General features: G+C 37.0%; 2 protein-coding genes across 3 annotated transcripts in view; one reads left to right on the top strand and one right to left on the bottom strand.

Moving 5' to 3' along the window:
• Positions 1–23,461, bottom strand: part of SRX (sulfiredoxin) — a 46,703-nt gene extending 23,242 nt beyond the window's left edge. For both annotated transcript variants that reach the window (XR_016364412.1, XM_089828743.1), the window contains exons 1-2: positions 23,215–23,461; positions 22,857–23,011 (exon numbers count right to left, since the gene is read on the bottom strand). Coding sequence is in view for 1 of the 2 variants with exons in the window: in XM_089828743.1 (XP_089684869.1) it covers positions 22,857–23,011; positions 23,215–23,326 (267 nt within the window). In the remaining variant the exon portion in view is untranslated. The remainder of the gene's footprint in view (positions 1–22,856; positions 23,012–23,214) is intronic.
• LOC149578389 (uncharacterized) lies at positions 15,813–21,871 on the top strand. The gene is made up of 5 exons (XM_089815319.1): positions 15,813–16,206; positions 16,338–16,479; positions 21,387–21,458; positions 21,561–21,660; positions 21,776–21,871. Exons 1-5 carry the CDS (start codon positions 15,855–15,857, stop codon positions 21,869–21,871), a joined length of 762 nt encoding a protein of 253 aa, XP_089671445.1. The 5' UTR covers positions 15,813–15,854.
• Positions 23,462–24,161: the final 700 nt, after the last annotated feature.

Here is a 24,161-nt window from a genome sequence, read left to right as displayed (position 1 = left end):
CGCCCTTCATTGAGCTTCCTCTATCTCTTCAAGAGTTTAGTATACTCCTTGAGTTTATCTAGATCCATAACTTTTATTATTGGTTTCTTTTCAGCAATGATGGCATCTAGTGTTTTCTTTTCTTCTTTTGTGTTTGCGTCCTTTTCGAAGAGTTTTCCTTCATCTTTTCAAAGCTTGAAGATGGTCACGATGATGATGATGATGACACGTATATGCTTTTCTATTTCTCTTCTTGGCTTGCTCACTTCCTTAAATTCTAGAAATACTCCTTGTACTTCTCCTTCTTTTTTGTCCAAGTTTCTACTCTTGAACACCTTGGATCTTGAAGACATTCACCCTAACACCGCTCTCTCTTCTTCTTCATGTTGGGCTTCTAATATAGAGTCAAATTTGTTCTTCTCCAACGACTCCTATTGCACTTGCCCCCTCTCTAGAAACTTGTCCTCTTGGGGTTCTTCTTCCTGTACCTGTACAATCTCACGTGTATCCTCTCTTTCCTTCTCCTGCTCTGGTGATGATTGAACTGATATCATTGCCACTCTAATGGTTTCATCAATTTGTTGTTGAGTCATAATGTCCGCAGACTTGACTCTATCCATTCTTTCTTCCTCTCTTGTGGTGTCAGTGGCTTGTTCACTAACATGTGGGATTGGTGGGGTACTATCCTTTTGTCTCTGAGGGCTAGGTGTGTCTTCCTTTTGTCCTACATCACTTGTGCCTATTTCTAGTGTCGCACCTTGTTCTTCTATCCTTTTTCTCTTTATTTGATTCCTTGTCTCTTGAACTTGACAATTCTTTGATGCCTCCTTGTGGTTTGTTCTTCTAGACATACTCATTTATTTCATGAGCTACCTCGCGCCAATGGTTGCTTACACTTTCTTCAATTTCTCTGATGTGACTGGTTAGTATGTCGATTATATTCTTGTGCATGCTAAACTAGTTTTTGTATACTTCTATACAAATCCTCTAGTGCATTTCTTCCATCTTTGGCTTCATTTTGAATAAAGATTCATATAGAATCCTTCCAAAGTTATGTGTACCTGTGCTCCACTTTTCATGACGTGTTTTCCTTTATTCCTTAGGTACCAGTGTACCGAATTGGTCTTTTGGTCTATAACCAATTGCTTTCATGCTTTTAAGGACTGCCTTTACAACATTGTTTTTAATCTCTTTAGAAAACTTAGAAAATATATTCTTTAATATAGAATAATTATGTTTCTTGATAATTGTATCCACAAAATGTCATCTATTGATAGTGAGGTGGATTTCTTCGCTATTTTTGCTACCTCTATGTCCCTCTAAGTCTCTAATGAGTCTTTCTCCTTTTCTACTAGGGGTGTTCCTTTCTCCTCCACCTGTGTTTGAGACTTGTATGGGGAACCTCTTGCAAGTTCTACTTCCATTTGTTCGTCATCCATTATTTCAGCCAATGCATCTTTGGATAGCTTTGTCAATTGGCTTCTTGTTACCCTTTTTGGTGTGTTATCCTATGCTTTCTTCTTTTCCCTATGAAATTAGCCTCTATTTTCTGAGCAGGTGTCGAACCTTAGCAAAATAGGGCTTTCTAGCATAGCCAATAGCCACTCAATGTGTGGCTCCACTAATTCTACAATTCATATGCAAAGGGTGTCAACCAATGGGTCCTAGGTTGCATAGCATGAACGATGTATTTGTCTGTGCTAACTAGAAAGCATATGTCATTTTTGTACTTTTCAATCAAGCTGGTAGGGATTCTCTCATTTGTGCATTTCCTTCTTAAAGTTTCTGAAATATTCCCATAAGGCAGCATTAACTCTTCCTTCTAGTTTCCTGTATAGCTCATTGATCTGTAAATGACAAGTTGATCTTCTTTCCACTTGATGAGTGAGACTTGGAAATTCTCCTCTAAGGTAGAAGAGTATGCAAACCAATATCGAACCAAACTTCAGAGTTTGACTTTTATGATCCTTCATAATCTTGCTTAGGTTTTCCATCATTTGACTATTTCGACATTTGCATAAGTCAATTATTGACCAATCGTAAATGGTTGGATGTGCTCCATATGCTGCATTGCCAAGGATGCAATTTTCCCTACTTGAGTGGTACATTTTGTACCCTATTACCATCGCTGCAAATCTCACTCCTGAATCTGGGATCTCCTTGACTATGCATCCCTTGTATCACGGGTCAAGCACCCTTTTACGATTCTTGTTGCTTGTATTGTCGATATTACATTCATGGAGAGATCAATTCCATTGGCACTGAATTCAGTTACCTTTTGTATTAATGACTTTGATTTTGTAGGGCTTTATCCAACATGTATTGATCATTGACTCAGTTCAAAGAAAACCTTACCCATTCTTCGTGGAAGAATTCGAGTATATCTACCACTCAGCTCAAGGTAGACGTCTCCAACTATTTGTGTTCATCTTTTAAGACTCCTTTTGGGCATAATGAGTCTTGCAGTGCACGAATTGCTTTATCTCCAAATTCCTATATTTCAACATCCAAGTATGTACTTGCATCCTCTATAAGTAGAACATCGTCATGTAGGGATGACAATATTGTTCCTTCTACATTCTTTCCCTTCAACAATGTGCCCTTGTATCCAAGATGGTCAATTTCTCTACTATCGATCAACATCACTTTGTCCTCTATAAGTAGAACATCGTCATGTAGGGATGACAATATTGTTCCTTCTACATCCTTTCCCTTCAACAATGTGCCCTTGTATCCAAGATGGTCAATTTCTCTACTATCGATCAACATCACTTTGTTAATCTCTTCAACCATTGGATTCTTACGTCTTACTCGATTTGTCGTTGGTCTATATTCTATGATTCTCCTCTTGCACTTCACTTTTTGCTTGCTCATAGTATTTCGCAAATTCACTCAAAAAGCTACGGATTTGCAATCTTGAAAATACGAGTGATTACAATCTTGCAAAGTGACAAATGACTCGAAATCCATCTATTTATATCTACAAATTGTAATGTTAGGGTTATAATGTTAACAAAAGCTTCACCTACCACTAGACATGAATCATTAATGTTCTAAATCTGTCGTGTAATGGTCATTTTTCATCCTTCATTTTGTGAGCTGCAGGTTGTGCTTACTTTGTCAGTGAATTGAACACTCAACATCATTGATTGTCACAACAAGACTTACCAGTTTAGATTAGGGGACCAATTTAAGATTTTTCCTTTATTTTCTAACCCCTTTAAGCTTTCGCAAGTTTATTTTGTCTATGAGGTCTCACCAATGATCGGTAAGCTTACGACCTCATCAGGCTTGACTACCTCTACTACTTCGTTCTTCGTCGTCCAAATTTTGGCGAAATCCTTCTCATTTACTGTTCTTTGTTTACAGCTTTGCTCTTCCCTTTGCCAACAGGAGATTTGTTGCTTGGTCTTCTACTACTACAATCTCTTGCCAAATGACCAATTTGGTGATACTTGTAACATGTCATTTCGGCATCTTTCCATGGTCCATTATATTATTCCTCTAGTTCATCCTTAGCCTACAGTGAGTTGCCAAATGACCATCCTTCCCACAAGTTGAGCAAACAAGTGTGGGGAGCATGTCCCTTCCTATGGGACTCATTGTTTTTGGGGATGACTAGTTACATCTTTCTCTTGATCTACAATCCTCAGCTCTGTGCCCATACTTACTACAATAGTAGCAATGCCCATCTATTCTTTTCTCATTCAGTGAGATATGCACTATTGTGTCGTGTGGCCATATAGATGGCAATTATTGCAGTACCCATCAAAGGTGCACTGCTTAACATGTGTTATCTACCTAAACCAGCTCATGCTAGAAGTTTGTCCCTTCTTACCACATTAATAACAAGTAGGTTTAGCAGTTTTCTTACCTTTTGGAGATGTGCTTCCTAACCTTCTGGGGTCTATGTTCTCTCCTCCTGGGGTCTCATTGTCTTCAATCTTGCTATCACCTACATAGCCAGGACTAGTGGTACTCTTGTTTCTTCTTTGAGCTCTCATTGTACTTTCTCAACTTCTCATTCCTTTCATTTCTAGTCTTCAGTTCTTCCATCAATTTGAGTAGTTGTTCAGTTAGCTGCATAAAATGCTATATGTAAGGATCACTACTCTCCTCTCTCTTCTGCATTAATTGTGCATCCTTTCTTCTTGTTGCTGCTTCAGCTACATCTATGGCTGAGATGGCTGAGATGGCATTGTCTTCTAGATCAGATATAGCTTCTTCAGAGTCCTTAGATCCACTGTGATCTTCCACATGTTCTATGACCTCTTGGCTTTCATTTAGCCTTTTCATTAGCTTCTTCCTTTTGGTTAAGGATTTTCTCAGTTTGTCCTTCAAACCCTCGATGGTGTCGACTGCTTTATCAAGATGCTTCTGTAGACTTTAGGCTGCCATCAGATCTTCCCTCAAACTCTCTGGCTTGTCACTGCTAGGGTCTGTACTTTGATACCAAATGTTGGTCCCCACCAGTACTGAGAGGGGGGGGTGAGTCAGTATGAACTTTTCTACTGGTTAACCAAGCTATCACAGAGTATATTCTTAATACCAGTTGTCTAAACAGTAATGCAACAGTGAAAGCGGTTAAACAAAAACATACAAACTCACACACAAATGCATACATCAAGTGACAGTGGTTTTGTACGTGGAAACCCTCAATGAGAGGATGAAAACCACAGTGGGAGTAATATACCCACTAGCCCTTATAATGCATGTAACGGGTTGTAAGAGGTACAACTGTTCTTTCTGAGAACACATTCTGTTAGGAATGTCTACAACCTATTAGGATTACATAAGCCTGTGAAAGCTACCTGATTAGAGGATTTACAAATCTCTTTCTACGAGATACCTTCTTATATGATTTACAAAAGCTTACTACTGAATCTTTCCCTATTAAGAGCTACAAATAGATACAATGGTGAGAAAGCAATCTAAGTGAAAATGATCTAAGGATAGCACCATCTTTCCTTGTAGATCTTCGAGAACTGATCTTTTTCTTTACTCTACCTTTTCTCATGAGCCCTCCAGTCTCATCTTTGTCTCATTCTTCAGATGAGCCTGTCTGTTGTAACACTTCCCTCTGCAACTGTGATCTTCACAAGCTTGCACTTCAAACAACAATGCCAATGCTCTCTTGGCTGCAGCAGCACTCTTCTTCACCACCAACAACAACATTTACTACTTTACAAAATGAAATCTAAGTGCCTTTATGCATTCTATAATGTCAAGGCGCAGTTTCCCAAAACAAAATCGCACTCAATTTCAAATTTGAATTCATGCTTGAGCTGTTCACAAAAAACCCGTGACCCCTACAAGTAGGGTCTAGACTGGTAGCCCTGCCAGTCTATTTGTGAGCCTATATGTACCATACATAGCAAGGATATGATTATCATCGCTTAAGGTCTGATACCAAATGTAAGAACCTCCATATTATTAAATTAACATAACCTGCAAAATACCCATAATCAAGAATAACTTATTGTCACGAGTTCAAATATACAAGATTAAAGACACAAAATTACATTTTAACATAGAGCTTGAGGACATAAGCCAATAACAAGGCTGAACATAAGAAACATATACCTTAATAATAAACTATAAGGTCAAATATAATGATTACATAATGTACATAGCTGGTGGCAATCCTGATAGTTACTCTCAACACATCTCTCTCTCAAGCACATCACTGGAAAGAACATTGTTGGAATAGTTATTCACCCAACTACAAAGTATTTACGCTCCCCCAAAACTCTTCCTAACATGATGAATACCCAACCCAACATGAAGATGCCTAGCAATCCGAAATAGGTGGGAGTAATGGAATCTGCCATATCATGTTATTATTACATTAGCATGAGAATTTAAATATATCATGTTGCACAAATTCCATTACTCCCACCTATTTCAGATTGTAAGGCATCCTTGTGCTAGGTCAGGTATTCTTCATGTTAGTAAGAATTTTGAAGAAGTAAACAATTCGCAGTTGGGTAGATAAATGCTCCAAAAATATACTTTCCCATGATGTGGCCCCAAAAATATACTTGCCCATGATGTGCTAGGGGAGATATATGTCAAGAGTTTCTGTCAATAGTGTCAACAGCTATGTACATTATGTAGTCATTGTATTTTGACCTTATCATCTATTGCAAAAAAACATGCTTCCTTATGTCCAACCTTGTTATTGGCTTATGCACTCAAGTTTTAAGTCAAAATGTAATCTCATGTCTCTAATATTGTATATTTTGAGCACACGGCAATAATTTATTCTTGATTATTAGTATTTTCAATTTTGTGGATTATGGTAATTTAATCATGCGGAGGCCTTTACAATGAAACCTTGCACAAGCTTTTATTGAGAATAATATATTCCATGTATAAAGGTTTAATGATCAAAAGAACAAGTTAGTGGCACCTACAAATGCCATCTTGCAAATTTTCAAAAACCCCTTGCATCGAACTGGATTGCAAATTATGTTGATACAACACTATCTTCCTCATTCAAGCCCATTCTTGTCGCCTCCACTTAACTCGTCACACGTACCATGTCTCCCCCCTCTAACATCACATTTTTGAAGATAGCAAGTAGCATCAATGCGGGGCCCCCTTCTTATCACCCTCTTAGTTCCTCTAATATCCCCTCTAGCTATTCTCTCTCCTTTCCTTGCGAACCTTCTTTGTCATCGTCCCCATCTTCCCAAAGAGATCCCTTACAACAAAAAACAAGGATCTCTACACATAAAAGTAGGCATTTACATTATATGTAACAATAGTGTCTTAGTAGACTCTAATTGAGTCTTCAATATAATCATGCCTGAGAACTTTGTTAACAACTCTTTCTATCAAAATTCTTATATTACCTCAAGAGAGTCAGTGAGGTGTGTTAATGCTACCCAAATTAGAAATCACTAGAATGCCACCCTACTCGTCACTAGTGGGTTGAACTTGGTTCAAAACATGTTCCAAACCATCCCTCCAATGACCACTTCCAGCTCTTCTTAGGCTGTCCCTATTTGGGCTTTATTTGATAAAATTCCTAAGGAAAAAATGTTCCTAGGTCTTAATTGTCACATCTGCAACCATATAGACATGTTATTAATGTTTGACCTCTCAACATTGGGATAGCGTCATGCTTTCATCCACACCTTGGTTTAATAAGTGGCGGATGTCATGATCCTAAGCTCAATCATTCAAGATAGAGGAATCACTACCTTCTTGTAGTGTTGCCATGGCAACCTTGAATTGTGATTGTGTGAAGTCTTCTACTTGTGTCACTATGCCTGATGTACTGATGATAGTTGCTTTGTACATTGTTGAGCTTTGAAGGACACCTTGTACACATGAGTGTAAAAAGAATATGTCAAAATCATACTTGCAACACAAATATTTGTTTGTTTAGTGTTTTTCTATTTACATCCTAAGTGAGAGCCTACAGCATTACATCATTGTTTGGAATTTTAAATTCAATACTATTATTCAAATTTCAACTCTTTAAATTGTTAAATGATGCTAAGCAAGTTTATTGTGCAAATGACAAGTTATAAATACTTTCTTTCATATATATGCATGATTCCCCTCACTAACTAGGAAAGATTTGGCCAATGAAATAATGCATTCCCACCTCATCCAAAATAAAATTACCCCTCCACAAATGAATCCTCTCATCTTGGAAACTGAAAGAAAAATAGATCAAGACTATATGCAAACTTCCAAACTCATGCTACTATCTTACAAGGCCTAATGAGTCCAGCTTCAGTTTCCTCGTCCAATTCTTCACTGGGAATTTTCAAATAAAATTCTGACAACAACTGAACCTAATTATCACTCTCACTATGATGTTGGGCCTGTGCAAGTTCCTATAAAAAACAATAACCTGCCTCAAATCCTCAATCATGCTCCTTCACATTGAGGTCCTCTTAGTTGTTTAGAGATCTATTGGCCATCTTGCAAAAGGAAATACATACATATGGCACTTACATGTCTTCAATGGACCAGCTTTTCATCGTGAGCAGATGATAATCTTGCAAGGCCTTATGCTGATATGCCTGATTGTAAGATATGACATATTGTAGCGATTCTCGGTCAAATGCAACCATTTTTCTTATGAAGTTTGCTGATTTGCAACATAAGTCCTCAATCTTGCGCTCAACCATTTTCCCTCAGCCAGCTTTTTGTCCCTCAAGGTGCAATATGGTTATTTTGATTCACTGACATCTTTTTAGAGGGCTTCATCAAAAGAGCCTATCCAGCATCCCATTACAAGCCCTTAACGTAATACCAACATTCAACCTATCAATCTTGGGAATGAGGATTTGTCCATCAACCACTGAATTATGGGATTCCTTTCTTGATCTCCTTGAAAGTAATCATTGAAATTCCTATTGAGAATATGAAGTCCACCAGTCACATGACCTTTCGCCTTCTCTCATCTCTTCATTTGATAGTCGTATAGTTTAATATGAGTGGTTGTGTACATGTCGTGGATTGACTATTCGTAAATGTTAATATAGACTTTTCCCTGCTTTGAGAGTGGATATAGTCAGATTTTGTGAGCCGCTATAATTTGTTGTGTTATGTGTTGTCTTTATTTTTCTACTGTTTTTTTGGATATGCTTATTAGTTTTATCTGCTCATTTATAACTCAACAATTAGTATCAGAGCTTGGTCAGAGCAGAGCTAAGGAGCTGATATGGAAGATGGTGATGCTTTTATTTTGACTACAACAGAAATTATAGCAAATGTTTGGGTGCTCAATATGGGAGCACCATTTCATACTACTTTGTGTAGGGAATTTTTCAAAACTTTGAATTTGTCAATATTGTTGGAAAAAGGAGATGTCTTGCTGAAGCTAACAAATGGAAGTAGTTAGTTGCTACAAAATGTTAGGTATGTCACTGAACTCAAACAAAAATTCGATTTTAATTGGGCAATTGATCTCCAAAGGATGTAATGTCCTATTTGAATCCAGTAAATGGAAGGTGACAAAAGGATCCTTAGTGATTGCAAAAGGAAATAAATTGGACGCTTTTATATCTGCTACAGTGTCGCAAAGAAGTGGAAGCTATGATGGTGATTTCTGATGGTGGCAGGAAGCTCGGCACAAGATTTTTGAGAATCTACCTCAGCAAGAAAAAGTACAAAAGGAGCAAAACAAATGTAAGGTGAGAAATTGGGAAATAGACATTAGAAATGATGATTTTAAGAATCGTAATTACAATTCCAAATATAAGAAACTAAGAGGTATAGTGTTTGTTGCTCTGATGGAAATAGAAGAAGTTCTAGATGAGTACTTCACCATCGAAATAAATGAAGCAGAAATAGCTGAGGTAGATGGCTTGGAAAGGGAGAATACAGAGCAAATTTCACTAGAGAGTCTTTGAAAATTAAGAGTATAAACTGGTTGTGAAGGAGAAGCATAGAGAGTATTGAAGTGATGTTGCTGGATAAGTGAAAAGCAATTGAGACAAAGATAGTCTTGTGTCTACAACATGGGGTGTTGTTAACATGCGGTGGGAGGCTGCTAATTCAAATGCAAAAATCACAGAGGAGCCAACGACGAGAGTGGCTCCACTGGAACACCCCCACTTCTATTGAATTCTGACTTTGGAGAAGCGGCAATAGGTTGTGTTTCCCCAATGGACTTTGAATTGTGGTGGATTATTTTTCTCAAAGCATATGGAAAATCTTCGAGATCTGTCTTTTTAGGAGAGAACAAATGTCCAAATGGAAATCAAAATGCTTTTGAAATTGTCTTGACTCTTGCTGGTGGGTTTAATATGTTTCCTACCTTATTAGTTATAGATGGATCATGCATGATTGAGCATCGAATGGGAGTCCATGGTCAACCTTCGGAGACTCCAGCACTATTTTGCTCTCCTCTACAGTGTACTTGTAAGATTTAACAGTAAAAGATGGCTCTACAGATTTCATATGAGCATTAAATAATAGGTTAATTGCATTGCCATTCCACATTGGGGAGGATGAAGAAGGGGGTGTTCATTTAAAGGAGATTGATATGCTTGATTCAACTGACAGTAAGGTGCAGGGAGAAGCAGCAGGTGCTTTGCAAACTCTAGCAAAAATTGAGTGTCTCCTACTCTGCCCATCTCAAAGATTGAATTTAAGTTTGAAAGGAAGAGATTGACAAAGGATGATGTGAGGAAGATGTGGGATGTCTAGAGGACAAAGATGCTTTGCTCTGCAAGTGGACATGTCTTGGCAAAGATGATGTCAGGGTTTATAAAGAGGAGAACTCATTGGTGATTAAGGAGCTTGTCAAGCACATTGTGGAACATAAAAAAGATGCAACTGAACTCCGATGTGAGGTTCCCTCTACATTAAATTCTGCCACTGACCCATCGAAGTTAGTATTGAAGTCATTGGAGGGCTTTTATCCACCTAAACTGATGCTGGCCAGTACCAAGGAGATTAAAAAAGAGCTTGGGCTATCAACACAATGTTGTGTCTCTATATTATTGATGGTATCCGTTGTTACTGTTCTGGTAAATCTTGTTTGGGGTGTTGAACATCCATTTGTGCCCTCTAATATCAAGGAGGAAGTCAAAATGATTGCAGATGAGTAGAAGTCTACGATGGGCATTGAGGGAAATGCTGCCGATGGCAATTCTTTGGAGGCTCAAGCTTTTATGCAGCTTTTGGCTCTGGTTGTATTTACAACTTATGACAACATTTACATTTCAAAAGCAAAGTTGTTGTTTGCCAAGTTAACTAACATTTTTGTAGGGCTTTGATTCAATGAATCAATTAGATTTGTTTTCAAGGAGGTTCAAGAATGTCTGCTATAACTTCTACGCAGGAAATGTTTAAATTTTCAAATACAAAATTTTATGTTTGGGTATTAGAACTAACTAATGGTGATCTTTTAAACACTCTAATCGGTGTTGTAGAGAAGGGGAGAACATGAATGAGTCGTCATTTTGCTTATGTGTTTAAAGTAGTATTACCCAGAAACATGTTTCCACCCTAAATGCACCCCTTTTGAAAATGGAAATGGTTTCAGGGACTAGGTGACAGTCGGAAACATTCCCAAGCCATCCCTGATGAAGCAAAATTTTCAAAAACCACCCAAACTCAAGAACAGCCAACGGATATTTTGGAAACCTTAGATCATCCCCAAAATGGCTGGGGATAGCCAAGCCATCCCCTAACCATCCTGGGGACTAATGATCGTTTCTGGCAGCAGGAGACAAAAATGAAGATAATTTTATAAGATACTTACAATTTTGTTAATCTTGTGTGGGCCCCACAACCTCAAAGCAACCCTAAATATTAAAATATGCTATTACTAATATCAAATCTTAAGCATGTGATCAAAAATATCAAATCGTCCATTCCTTGCAAATTACATGTAGACAGGTCTAAGCAAACAAAGTTATGCCCAACTGAATAATTATTTGCTCTTCCTATTGCTAGAATGTAAACAAAGTTATCTGTGAATTCTAGTAGTCTTTGGTGAAAATCTGCAGATTGAGAGTGTATATCTGAGCAATATTTAATATTCTCAAAACAAATCTTAGGGGTAGCAACATACTATCTTTGTCATTTTGACTAGACTTTGAGTCTTCCAACATTATATGATACATTGATGCAATGAGAGTTTTAATGAATTATATCTATGAATGTATGAGAATGAAATTTGAATTCTCATTTAATTCATTTGATGCTATCCTATGTTCTTATTGTTGAAAGTTTAGCATCAGTCAAAGTAATACTGAGTATCTGAATCTATTATGCTCTGGTCTATATACACACACACATACACAGATGATAATATGCATACGTACATATGTATAGATATGTATGTATACAAGTTACACAAGACATGATTCAGATCGGGCGTCTCTTACTCCTGTTGTTGATTCACATTGGGTTACTTTCATTATAGATAATATTGTTATCTCCAATCAGGGATTGGTCTCCAACTATATTGCCATCAATATACATATTAAGTATTGTTATCAAACATGTTTATTGGGCGTGATTAATCACCGCTTGCTTATATTGACTAAAAGTTGTGACCATGTAGGGTCATGACCCTACATGGCCTTTGGCCACGTAGAGTCATGTCCCTATGGGAACATGACCCTTGACCTTATATAAGTATTTGCTCTCATCGGTGGACAAGGCAATATCAATACATTACATACTTGCAGTCCCAGTATCGGCAGAGTAATATTGCAGATTATCAAATACATTCTTTTCAGCATTCAGTATTCCAGACAAAGCACATTGGAGCATTCTAAAGGTACACTCCTGCTACACAAACAATAAGAAGTAAGTAAAGTCTGATATAATGTGATATTCTTTCTATCAAAGATCCTATAAAAATAACATGGTATCAGAGCCAACCTGATAAGAAATTTTACTCAGAACTCATATATATAAAAAAATTCAGACTTTACCATTTTTGAATTTTTATTTTTCCTTTCAAAATCAAAATGGTTAACCACGTGAGGTTAGAGGATAGATTGGAGGGGGCATCAAACTTTTCTTCATGGAAAATTCGTGTCATTATAATCCTAAGAGAAATGGAATTAGAAGAGTATGTAGAATCAAATAAAACTATTCCGGAAAATGATCCAGACAAAACAACGTGTAAAAGGCCCAACAATAAAGCCATGAAATAATTGTAGACTCCGTTAAGGATCACATTCTCCCATCTATTTCTAGCCTTTCTACAGCATTTGAAATGTTCTCCACTATCAAGAACACCTTTGAAATCAATAATACTTCCAGGTTGCTAACCTTAAAGCAAGATTTATTATACATAAAAATGAACAATGGGGAAACTATCACTTCCTATTTTCTAAGAATCTCTAAACTAAAAGATCAATTTGCTACAATTGGAAGTCAAGTTGATGATAAAGAACTTACCATGATTGCCCGAAGAGGACTTCCTCTATCTTGAGAAACTTTTATTCGAGGACTAAGCTCTCAACCTGAGCTTCCAAAATTTGAATTACTCAAGAATGAATGCCCTCAAGAGGAATCAAGATTAGTCTCAAGAGTGGATAAGCTTAAATCAAGAGGGAGACATTCATGCATTTCAAGTAAGCTCCAACAGGAAAGGAAAATTCAATCGAAATAGGAGAGAATCCAACAAACCTTATAAGAAAAGAGATTGGTCAAAAGTGAGATGTTTTAAATGCGACAAAATTGGTCACTCTCATAATGTTTGTCCTGAATGAAAAAGAATTCAAGCTGCTCTAGCAAAATTTAAAGAAGAAAAGGAGGAAGTAGAAGAAAATCATGCATTTTTTCCATAGTAACGAGAATCGCCTAAATCGGCAATTCCGCGACCCAATTCATCCTACGCGATTTTTTTTGAATCGTGAATCGGTATCGCCGATTTCTAGGACATGAATTGCCTGAATCGCCGATTCAAGCGATTCATGTAAAAATCGCCAAAATCGCCTTAAAAAATCGGCTATGAATCGCCCGCGGCATGTAAAAAGGGAAGTTGAAATTTTTTTTTAAATCACTTGTTTTTTTCACTTTGTTTTTGACCTATTCTCTTTGTTATAACCCTAAAGGGCCTTCTATTTGTGAAGCATGAGTAGAAGAGAGGAAAAGTGAGAGAGAAGAAGAGAAAAGAAAAGCCATAGGTTTCCAACCGGCAAGAAGGAGGAGCACCCAAGAGATCAGCAGGCCATTTGGGGAGCCCATCAATTGCTTTGGGAGCATTAAGGAGCCAATATCAACACTCCTCAACTCATTTGCAAGAGGTAAGTGCTTATTTTTTTCTTGCATGTTAGTGTATTATGCATTTTTTGTTTAATTTTTAGTGTATTATGCGTTTTTTGTTAAATTTCTATAGTTTTCAAGAATTTTAGTGTAAATCTTGAATGTTCTTTATTTTTACTAAGTTGCAAGCTAGGGTTTGTTGTTTTCTAATTTGTATTAGCTTCAAACTTTGATATTTTACATAAAAAAATTTATTGCAGCAGCCTTTGCTCTCATTTTTCGCAAATTCCAATGGGTAAAAAAGATGAATGTTGGAAATATAATGAAGAGTTTCCTGGAAGAACCAAATATCAAACAAAATGCATGTTTTGTAAAGAAAAAATAACTTCCGGGGGTATTTATAGATTGAAATTCCACATTGCTGCTATACCTGGACATGATGTTACAGTTTGCACTCACCAAACTCCTGAGGCAAAACGCACTTGCTTAATGGCATTAGAAAAAATTGAAAAAGACAAAGCAAATAGGAAAATGCAAGTTGAAGGGTTAAGGGGTATTGGCTCCCATGTTCCCGCATCCGCAACCGCATCCACATCTGCATCTGCATCAGCTTCCGCATCCGTAAGTTGTTTTGGAGAGAGTTCCTCTAGGCCTCCTTTTTATCCTAGTTCTTCTGCTCGTGCTAGTGCTAGTGCTAGTGCTAGTCGGTCACATACTGAGACAGAGTCCCACACCAACCTATTGCAGCCTAGAGTGCGGAAAAACAGAATGGATAGTTACTTTGTGCCCCGCAATACTCCTGGTTCCCAACCCACGCTTGAGGGCATGGGTTTGAACAAGGAGATTCACGATGCTGCCAGAAAAGAGATCTGCAAATTTTGTTACTTTTGCAACATTCCATTTATTGCAGTCAGGTAATTGATTCTTTTATCTTTGTTTTCTTTAAAGCTAAAATTAAAAGTAAAAGTAAAACTTTAATTATATCTACTTGTTTTATAATTTGAGTCTTTGACATCTAAACTTTTATTTGTGACAGGGCTCCTTATTGGCAGAATATGATAGATGCGGTTGCTATTTGTGGTCCGGGGTTTAAAGCCCCAACTGAGGCTGAGTTGAGCGGATACCTCCTGGATGAGATGGTAGAGGACATGAGGGTTGACCTCGAGGAGAACCGAAAGGAATGGATTGCAAAGGGTTGCACCATCATGACTAATGGTTGGACCGATAGGAGGAATAGAACACTCTTCAATTTTCTTGTATCCTGTGGAGGTGATTGATCATTCTACTTTCCTACATACATTGTAAATTTTGATTTGTTGAATGCTAATTCGTTAATGATCCATTTAATATTATAATTCGTTGTTTTGTTACTTGTAGGATATACCATATTCATAAAATCCATTGATGCTTCCGCACATGTGAAAAATGCCACATATTTATGTGAGGCTATTGAGGAAGTTATAGCAGAGGTGGGAGAACAAAATGTGATCCAGGTGGTGACGGATAATGCAGCAAATTATGTTGCAGCAGGTAAACTTTTAACTTTGCAAGTTTTGAAAATAAATTTATTTGAATTTTGAAATTTGAGTTTCTAATTGACTTAAAATTGTTGTAGGTAAACTTTTGATGGAGAGGCACCCCACCACATTTTGGTCCCCTTGTGCGACACACTGCATTGACCTCATGTTGGAGGAAATTGGCAAATTTGAGTTTGTCAAGTCATGTGTGGAAAGGGCAAAAAACATATGCAAATTCATTTATAATCATGCATTTGTCCTTAGCACAATGAGGAAGTACACAAAAGGCAAGGAGTTAGCTCGCCCAAGTATCACGAGGTTTGCCTCGAATTTCATCACCTTGCAGTCCTTGTTAACATCAAGGGATGGATTGAGGAGCATGTTTGTTGGGCAGGAGTGGATTTGCTCTTCCTATGCTACGACCACTATAGGGTTAAATGTGGCGGATTGCATATTTGATGAGGATGGTTTTTGGAAACCCGCTAGAGAAATCCTTAAGGTAAATTTATTGCAATTTAACATTTAGTATTTTTCTTTTACTTTAAGTTATATTATTTTATATTTAAGTTTTGACTCAAATTTTTTGTTTTACTTTATATGTAAGTCACTGAGCCCCTTGTAGCTTTGCTACGAACTGCTGATGGGGAGAAGCCCTCTATGGGCTACATTTATGAGGGCATGGATAGGGCCAAGGAGGCCATCAGAGCCCAATATGCGGGAGTGCAAGAGAGGTATGGCCCTATTTGGGACATCATCGATAGGAGATGCAAGAATCAGCTCCATCGACCCATCCACGCAGCAGCTTACTATCTGAATCCGGCATTTCGTTTCCGTCTTGAGTTCAAGGCGGATGCGGAGGTTCTCACTAGCTTATACACAGTGATTCAGAGATTGAGTAGCGATGAAAATAGCGCTGCTGCGATTGTTGAGCTAGACCAGTTCAACAATAAGGAGGGGCCACTTTTCTCTGGCAGGATGGCCATAAATGCTCAGACAACACTACAGCCAGGTAAAAATTAAATAATTTATTCAATGTTCATGAATCTAGATTCTAAACTTAAAGTTAATTATATAATGCATTAATTTTAGAGTTGTAATCTATAAATGAGACTAACTGTTTTTGTTTTTTCCTTATTTCAGATAGATGGTGGCAAATGTTTGGGGCCACAACCCCAAACCTTCAAAAAATTGCCATCCGCATTTTGAGTCAGTCGAGCAGCCCTTCTGGATGTGAGCGCAGTTGGTCCATGTTCGAGCACATCCACTCGAAGAGGAGAAACAGGTTGACAGTGCAGAGGTTGAATGATCTTGTCTTTGTTCATTACAACCTTCGTCTTAGGATCAGACAGATTTTGGGCACTGACTCCTCTCCGATCATTCTAGAGGAGATTGATCCAGAATCAGAGTGGATCACAGAGACCGTGGACCCAGTCTTCACTGAGGAAGACCGCGCGTGGGTTGACCAGGTGGATGTAGAGGCTGAAACTGTGGCCAGGGCAGAGGAGGCAGCTAGAGCACGTTCAGGCATTGGTAGACGCACACGCGCACGCACAGACGCAGGCCCTAGCGACGTTATTCATGGGCCCATTGCCCATGTAGGGGACATGGCTCGGCGGTCCTCTAGGACCTACCTTACACACCTTTCTCATAGGCAAACTGGATACTCAGAGGCTGAGGTTGAGGCTGCAGCAGAGCTAGAGGATGATGATGAGGATGATGAGGCTTGAGTTGGAGCCTTGTTTTTATATTTTGTTTACACTGTATAGATATTGATAATTTGATAGTGATACTGAATCACTGATAGACATATGTTTCAAACTTTCATGGATCTTCATCTTAGATTTATACATACATTTATGATTTGATGTCTTATAGATCTTCATGATTTCATCTTACTGATTCTATGATTTGAATCATTATGATCATTTGGTTTTTATTTACTTCAGCTAGCATACAATTTACATTTTAGTACCATAATGATAACATAGTTACGTATGTGATGGATTTTATGTTTCATGTTTATGTATGTTAGATTCTATTTGATGATGTTATAGTGTTTTTAAGTTATATTCAATAAAAGGTGCATGAAATAAGTCTTAAATTGTTAAAATCTTTACATTTAAAGGGTTTTTTCAAATTTGCCGATTCATCGCCGATTCACCGGCGATTCACGATTCGATTCGGCCGTGCCGATTCCGATACGATTCTGATTCACGTTACTATGATTTTTTCTAGCACTCTCCAATGAGTTAAACTCAAACAAAAACACTTGGATCATAGACAGCGGAGCGTCTCGACATATAACAGGTTTTAGAGACAAATTCGAAAACTTCTCCTCAGAAGAGGTAACCATCGAGGATAACGTCACTCATCCAATTAAAGGTATTGGGTCTTGTTCTATTCATCTAAATTCAAGTATTACTCTTCAACTTAACAATGTTTTATATGTACTTGGAATTAAAAGAAATCCAGTCTCTATATTTGGCCTTTCTGATCAAGGATACAGAATCTCTTTTCAAAAAGACAAAGTTCTGTCTTGGCCTAAAAATGCTAACATCAAGAAAGCCATCACTATTGGTGTTCAATATGAGAGTTTATATAAACTTTGTAATGAACAAAATTTTGCACTAAGTCATGAAATCTCAGAGTCTACAAAAATCTAGCATAGGAGATAAGGTCACCTACACTTCCAAGCATTGTCATCTATAGGAAAAATTGTAAAAGGGTTACCTAATCTAAAATCAGATCACTTAGGTGTCTACAAAGGCTATGCCCTAGGTAAAAATGTCAAGAAAACCTTTCCCAAAAGTGTTCATAAATCAAAAGCAATTCATTCTGACCTATGTGGTCCTATGTCTATACCCTCTCTAAATAGGTGCCTCTATTGTGTAATCTTTATTGATGATTATTCTAGGAGAACTTGGATCTATTTCCTAAAACAAAAGGAATCTAGTGAAGTACTCTCAAAATTCAAAAAATTCAAAGCCCTAGTAGAAAATCAATCAGGAAAGAAAATTAAAATTTTAAGATCAGATAATGGAGGAGAGTACATCTCTGAAATTTTTAAAGATTTTTGCATTACTGTTGGGATTAAGAGGGAGTTTTATGTACCTTATAATCCTCAACAGAATGGAGTTGCAAAATGTAAGAATAGATCAATTGTCAAATCAGCCAAAGCAATGATGCATGATCAAAACCTTCATACTTCGTTCTGGGCTGAAGCATCTAACACTGCAATTTGCATTCAAAATCGATGTTCGCACTCAATCTTGGAAAATACCATTCCAAAAGAAGTATTTATAGGCATCAAACCAGATCTAAGTCACCTAAGGATATTTGGGTGTTCAGCCCATGTGCACATTCCTAAAGAAAAGAGAACAAAGCTAGAACCATCCGGGAAGAAAGGAATTCTCATTGGGTACAGTGAAAATTCCAAAGGTTACAAGGTCTGTATTCCAGGTCAGAGAACAATTAAAATCAACAGCGATATTAAATTTGAAGAAGACATTCCCTTCAACCTTTATAAAAATAATGATGAGTCATTCACAAAACCTACCACTGAAACAAATGAAGATCATCCAGTAGAGAATGAGAGGGAGAATGATACTTCATCTCCTGTACCTACTTTGGATGATGTTGAAAATAATAACAATACAAAGAGACCACTTTGGGCCAAAAAATTCATAGAAGAAAATCATGTTGAACCTAATGAAGTATTAAAAGAAAGCAAGAAAACAAGAACTCAATCTTGTTACGTTGCATTAGTAACAGAACTTATCAAATCAAAACCTTCTATCAAGTCAACCTTGGAAAGAAGCTATGATTGAAGAGTACAATTCAATATTAAAAAATGATGTATGGGATGTTGTACCCAGACCTAAAAACAAATCAGTGATTTCTTCCAAATGGCTGTACAAAATCAAGCATGTACCTAATGGCAGCATTGAGAAATACAAGGCAAGATTCGTAGCATGAGGTTTTTCACAGAAGGAAGATATCGATTATGAGAAAACCTTTGCTCCAGTTGCTAGGTATACATCAGTCAGAACCATCTTGGCCATTGCAGCATCTAAAGGATGGAAAGCCCATCAAATCGATGTTAAGACAGCTTTTCTAAATGGTGAAATTGAAGTGTACAATGAGCAACCAAAAGGGTTTATTATTCAGAACAAGAATACTCGTGTATGTAAGTTAAAGAAAGCACTGTATGGGCCCAAACAAGCTCCCAAAGCGTGGTATGAAAGAATAGACAATTACTTACAAAGCTAGGGTATTCTAAGAATGAAACTGACCTTAATCTATATTTCAAAATAGATGGAAATGACATGATTATTCTTGTGTTATATGTTGATGACTTATTAATTACAGGTGAAGAACATCTAATAAGTAAATGCAAACAAGAATTGACAGCTGAATTTGACATGAAATAATTAGGTCTTCTCCACTACTTCCTAGGACTAGAAGTTTGGCAAAAGGGAAACGACATCTTTCTAAACCAAGAAAAATATACTAATGATATTCTAACAAAGTTTGGAATACTGGAGTACAGACCAACTTCTACCTCTATGGAACTTAATCTACATAAACTAAAGAATGACATGGATAAATTTGAACCTGTTGATCCTACTCTCTACAGACAAATCATTGGTTCATTGATGTATTTAGTGAATACTCGTCCTGACATGTTATGCTACTAACAACTTGAGTCAGTTCATGGTTACTCCGAAGAAGATTCACCTGATGACAGCTAAACATACCTAATATATCTAAGAGGAACTATTGGCATGGGAATCAAATATGATCAAGTTGAGATAAATCTTCATGGTTTTTCAGATTTAGATTGGGCAGGCAGTTCTACTAAGCGTAAGAATACTTCAGGATGTTGCTTCAGCCTTGGATCTAAGATGATTTCCTGGTTCAGCAAAAAACAATCCTTAGTTGCATTGAACTCTACTGAAATAGAATACATAGCCTCTTCCTCAAGAGCCAAAGAAGTTGTATTGCTACGAAAGCTTTTATTTGATCTGTTTAGAGAAACTTTGAAGCCTACTATTGTTCATTGTGATAACCAGAGTTGTATTAAACTTTCAGCTAATCTAGTGTTTCACAATCCATCCAAGCATATTGAAATTCCCTATCACTACATCAGAGATATGGTAGATCAAGATATCATCAAACTTAAGTACATAAGTACTAATGAACAGATAGTTGATATTTTTACCAAGCCTTTTGCTAAAGTGAAGTTGGTATACTTTAGAAAAAAACTTGGTATGATTAAATTGTAATTTTGAACATTGAATTTAATTTCAATTCATATATGTTTATACTTCTATGATTGTTGCTTCAGATATGTAATGAAAGGTGACGATCTTTCATGGATATATATATTCAGAAAGTAATCTTTGTAAGGTGACGATCTTACAAATGGTAGGTCTGTTATTATGACTATTGGTCCGAATATTTTGGAAGTCATGAATAACAAATGCATTATGATTACTCTAGATATTGTTTCGGACAATTAGAGATCATAATTTATGTTATGATAGTGTTCATAGCATGGTGATTTATGTTATTTGACAAGTCTCTATTTCTTAGAGTGGTACTGTCAAATAATGTATTATGTGTAGATATTCTAATATCTGGATTCTTTATTACTTCTCCCTTGCTAAAAAGGGAGTGTTGAAAGTTTAGCATCAATCAAAGTAATACTGAGTATCTCAATCTATTGTGCTTTGGTGTATGTATATGTGTGTGTGTGTGTGTGTATATATACACATACATACATATACGTACACAAATGATAATATGCATACGTATATATGTATAGATATGTATGTATACAAGTTACAAAAGACATGATTCAAATCGGGCCTCTCTTACTACTGTTGCCGATTCACATCGAGTTACTTTCATTATTGATAATATTGTTATCTCCGATCAGGGATCAGGCTCCAACTATATTACCATCGATATACATATTAAGTATAGTTATCGAACATGTTTTATTGGGCATGATTAATCGCCGGTTGTTTATATTGACTAACAGTTGTGACCACATAGGATCATGACCCTTCACCTTATATAAGTATTTTCTCTCATCAATGGACAAGGCAATATCAATACATTACATACTTGCAGTCCCAGTATCGGCAGAGTAATATTGCTGATTATCATATACATTCTTTTCAGCATTCAGTATTCCAAACAAAGCACATTGGAGCATTCTAAAGGTACACTCCTGCTACACACAAACAATAAGAAGTAAGTAAAGTCTGATATAATCCAATATTCTTTCTATCAGAGATCCTATAAACATAACACTTATTCTATGATGCTTCGATTTGATTCATTTAAACTGCATAGTTACACTGCAACGGGGGGACAAGTTTCCAGGACAGGGAAACAAAGGGGCCTTAATTTGGGGACGATGGGGGGACAACAGCAGGGTATATATATGCATATGGTACTTAAAATGCTAGTTATGAAAATATGTATTGCAATATAAGATATAAAGATGTAAAAGAGTAAATACTTGAACATTGCATTGAATTGGAACATCAAACATTAAACACAAATAGTTGAATCTGCAAATAGTCAACATCGGGATGTCCCCATCCTTGGTGGAGGTGGCAGAATCTAGTGGCGCCGCTGGGGACGGGGGAACGGAGTCCTAAAGTCCCCAATGCATTGAAGTCTCCGGGACGTGGGGCAAAAAGAGGGGGGGGGGGGGGGGGGATGCATCTCTGTGTTACCTATGTTCTACAATAATTCGATGAATGATCATTGATTTTATATTTATAAATGTTATTATGTTGGTATGATCAATGTTACAACGTTATATAATTCATAAATATAACTGAAATTTCAGATTTCCATATATATATGAAAAAGTCTTGGACACCTGTTCCGTCGTCCCCCCGCCCTCCCAAACACTTGGATTTATGGGCGAGTCTGCTCATGTAAAAATTGTAAGGGAAGATGTTCTGCTGTTAGACTGTATTCAATCCGACAGAATTTGAAGAAGATTAATTCAGTGTCCTTGAAAAAAGATTGGCAAAGTTCACTTCTATGGGCCTAGTTATAATATAAATTAAAAGTATAATAGCAGAGAATGTCACTGCTCATAGCTGCGTCGGTTGAAATTCAAGTGGGAGATTACTGACCTAGCTCAATGGCTATGATACTATCACTATTGGGAAATACCATGTATCCATGGCAACAATATTACTTGCAAATTATGAATGAGATTTTAAAATACGTAATCGTTCTGACACTGTGAGGAGGCCCTGGTATATCTCCTCCCTGACCACTCATGGATAAACTCAAGGAAAAATCTTAAACCTAAAATCACGGCGTTACTCCAAGCTTCTGAATCTCCCATAGAAAGCCCCATTCTGAAGTCTCAGTACTATCTTCCCAGCAATCAAAACTCGAAATTATGAATGATGAAGGCAAGAAAAGAATAATTGGAACGTTAAAACTCTATGGAATATCTTATGAAATATTAGGAACAAAACCTTCAAAATCTCTTTCCTCGTACCAAAAAGAGGGGATGGATAAATAACAGAGTTTAAACTAAAGAGCAAAATAAAAGCCACCCATTTATAAAGATTTTTTTTTAAAAAGGAAAAGTAATGAGAGAAAAGGTGAAGGGCATACAGGCTCCTGAAGCCCAATTTCTGCAATACTCTCCATTAAGGCCCTGACCTTGTCTGGATCGTTTGCCCTCGTCCTTGACAATGGCCTTCTGATTTTAGCCACTTCGATCTCAGCTATGGCAAGCCCCCTACTTCTCTGAGAATTCACTACAGCCCCTGCAATTTTTTATTACTGTCACTTCTCATTTAATACCCAGCTAATCTACGTTATAGAAATCAAACAAATGATGGCCCGAAATAAAATAGCCTTAGATTTGTTATTCACAAGAATCGAAGAGTAGAAGATGGCTACTTGCACTGCTGAATTCGAAAAAGCGAAACTGGAGATCCGTGATGATGTGAATACTGAATATACTAACCATTGCTAGTGCCTTCCCCAGACGTTGCAGAGCAGGCTACTGGTTTGGAAATGGCCAATGACTGCGTCGGAAAAGTTTGTGGTTTATATGAAAGATGTACAAAACCAGCCATTGCCTGCAGAATTCCTTTCTTTGGGTTTTGCCATCATTTTTATATGAACTGATTAGGGGAAAGGTTCTGGTAGCCCAATAACCGTTCATCTCTTCCCATCTATCCCAAAATGATTTTTGGACTATGACGAACACTTGCATAAGGAGATTCAAGAGATATGGGTCGGAAATTATAGTTACAAATTAAATATGAATTTTATATTGTAGATACCTAAATTTGATTACACCGCTTTGGTAATCTAATTTAGTTATTTCTAAGGGCATCATTAATTAAATTTTTATTTAATTAATCTTTTGACATCCCTTAGCTGATTAATTTAATTAATCATCTATAATTCTAATTGATAAATCAAAATAACTTATTATTTATCAATTAAATCCTATTCTTCTATCTAATTTCAAAAATCCTCATTTATTAAATAAATCTATTTGATAAATAAAATTCTCAAATCTAAAAACCCCTAACTTATCCCTAATCCTCCATTTAGCCTAATCCACCTCCTAATGTTGTCACATTCCCTAAACAAGTTTAAGACTTTCCTAAACCAAACCAAAGTCTCCCCTCAAAAATTCCAACCACCAAGTCATGAGTGCTCTTACAAACCATAAAAGACTCTTACAAGCCCACTCATGACTCTTACATCCATCTTCCACACTCTTCCCTCTTCCACACTCATTCCTCTTACATCTCTCTTACATACTCAACCTCACTCATCATGCCTTTAACCAACCCTTTACCCTACCCTCTCACACTCATCCTCCTTATGACAAATGTCACCTTCCCATTGGTGTTAAACAAGCACAATCCATGTGCTCTCTTTTGAGTGCATCCTAGC

This window comes from Cupressus sempervirens, chromosome 1 (genome assembly GCF_028749045.1).
Source record: "Cupressus sempervirens isolate cs-2001-9-10 chromosome 1, ASM2874904v1, whole genome shotgun sequence".
Classification (NCBI taxonomy): Eukaryota; Viridiplantae; Streptophyta; class Pinopsida; order Cupressales; family Cupressaceae; genus Cupressus; species Cupressus sempervirens.
Note: the sequence above shows the minus strand (reverse complement) of the source record. Positions and strands in the feature narration are given on the sequence as shown.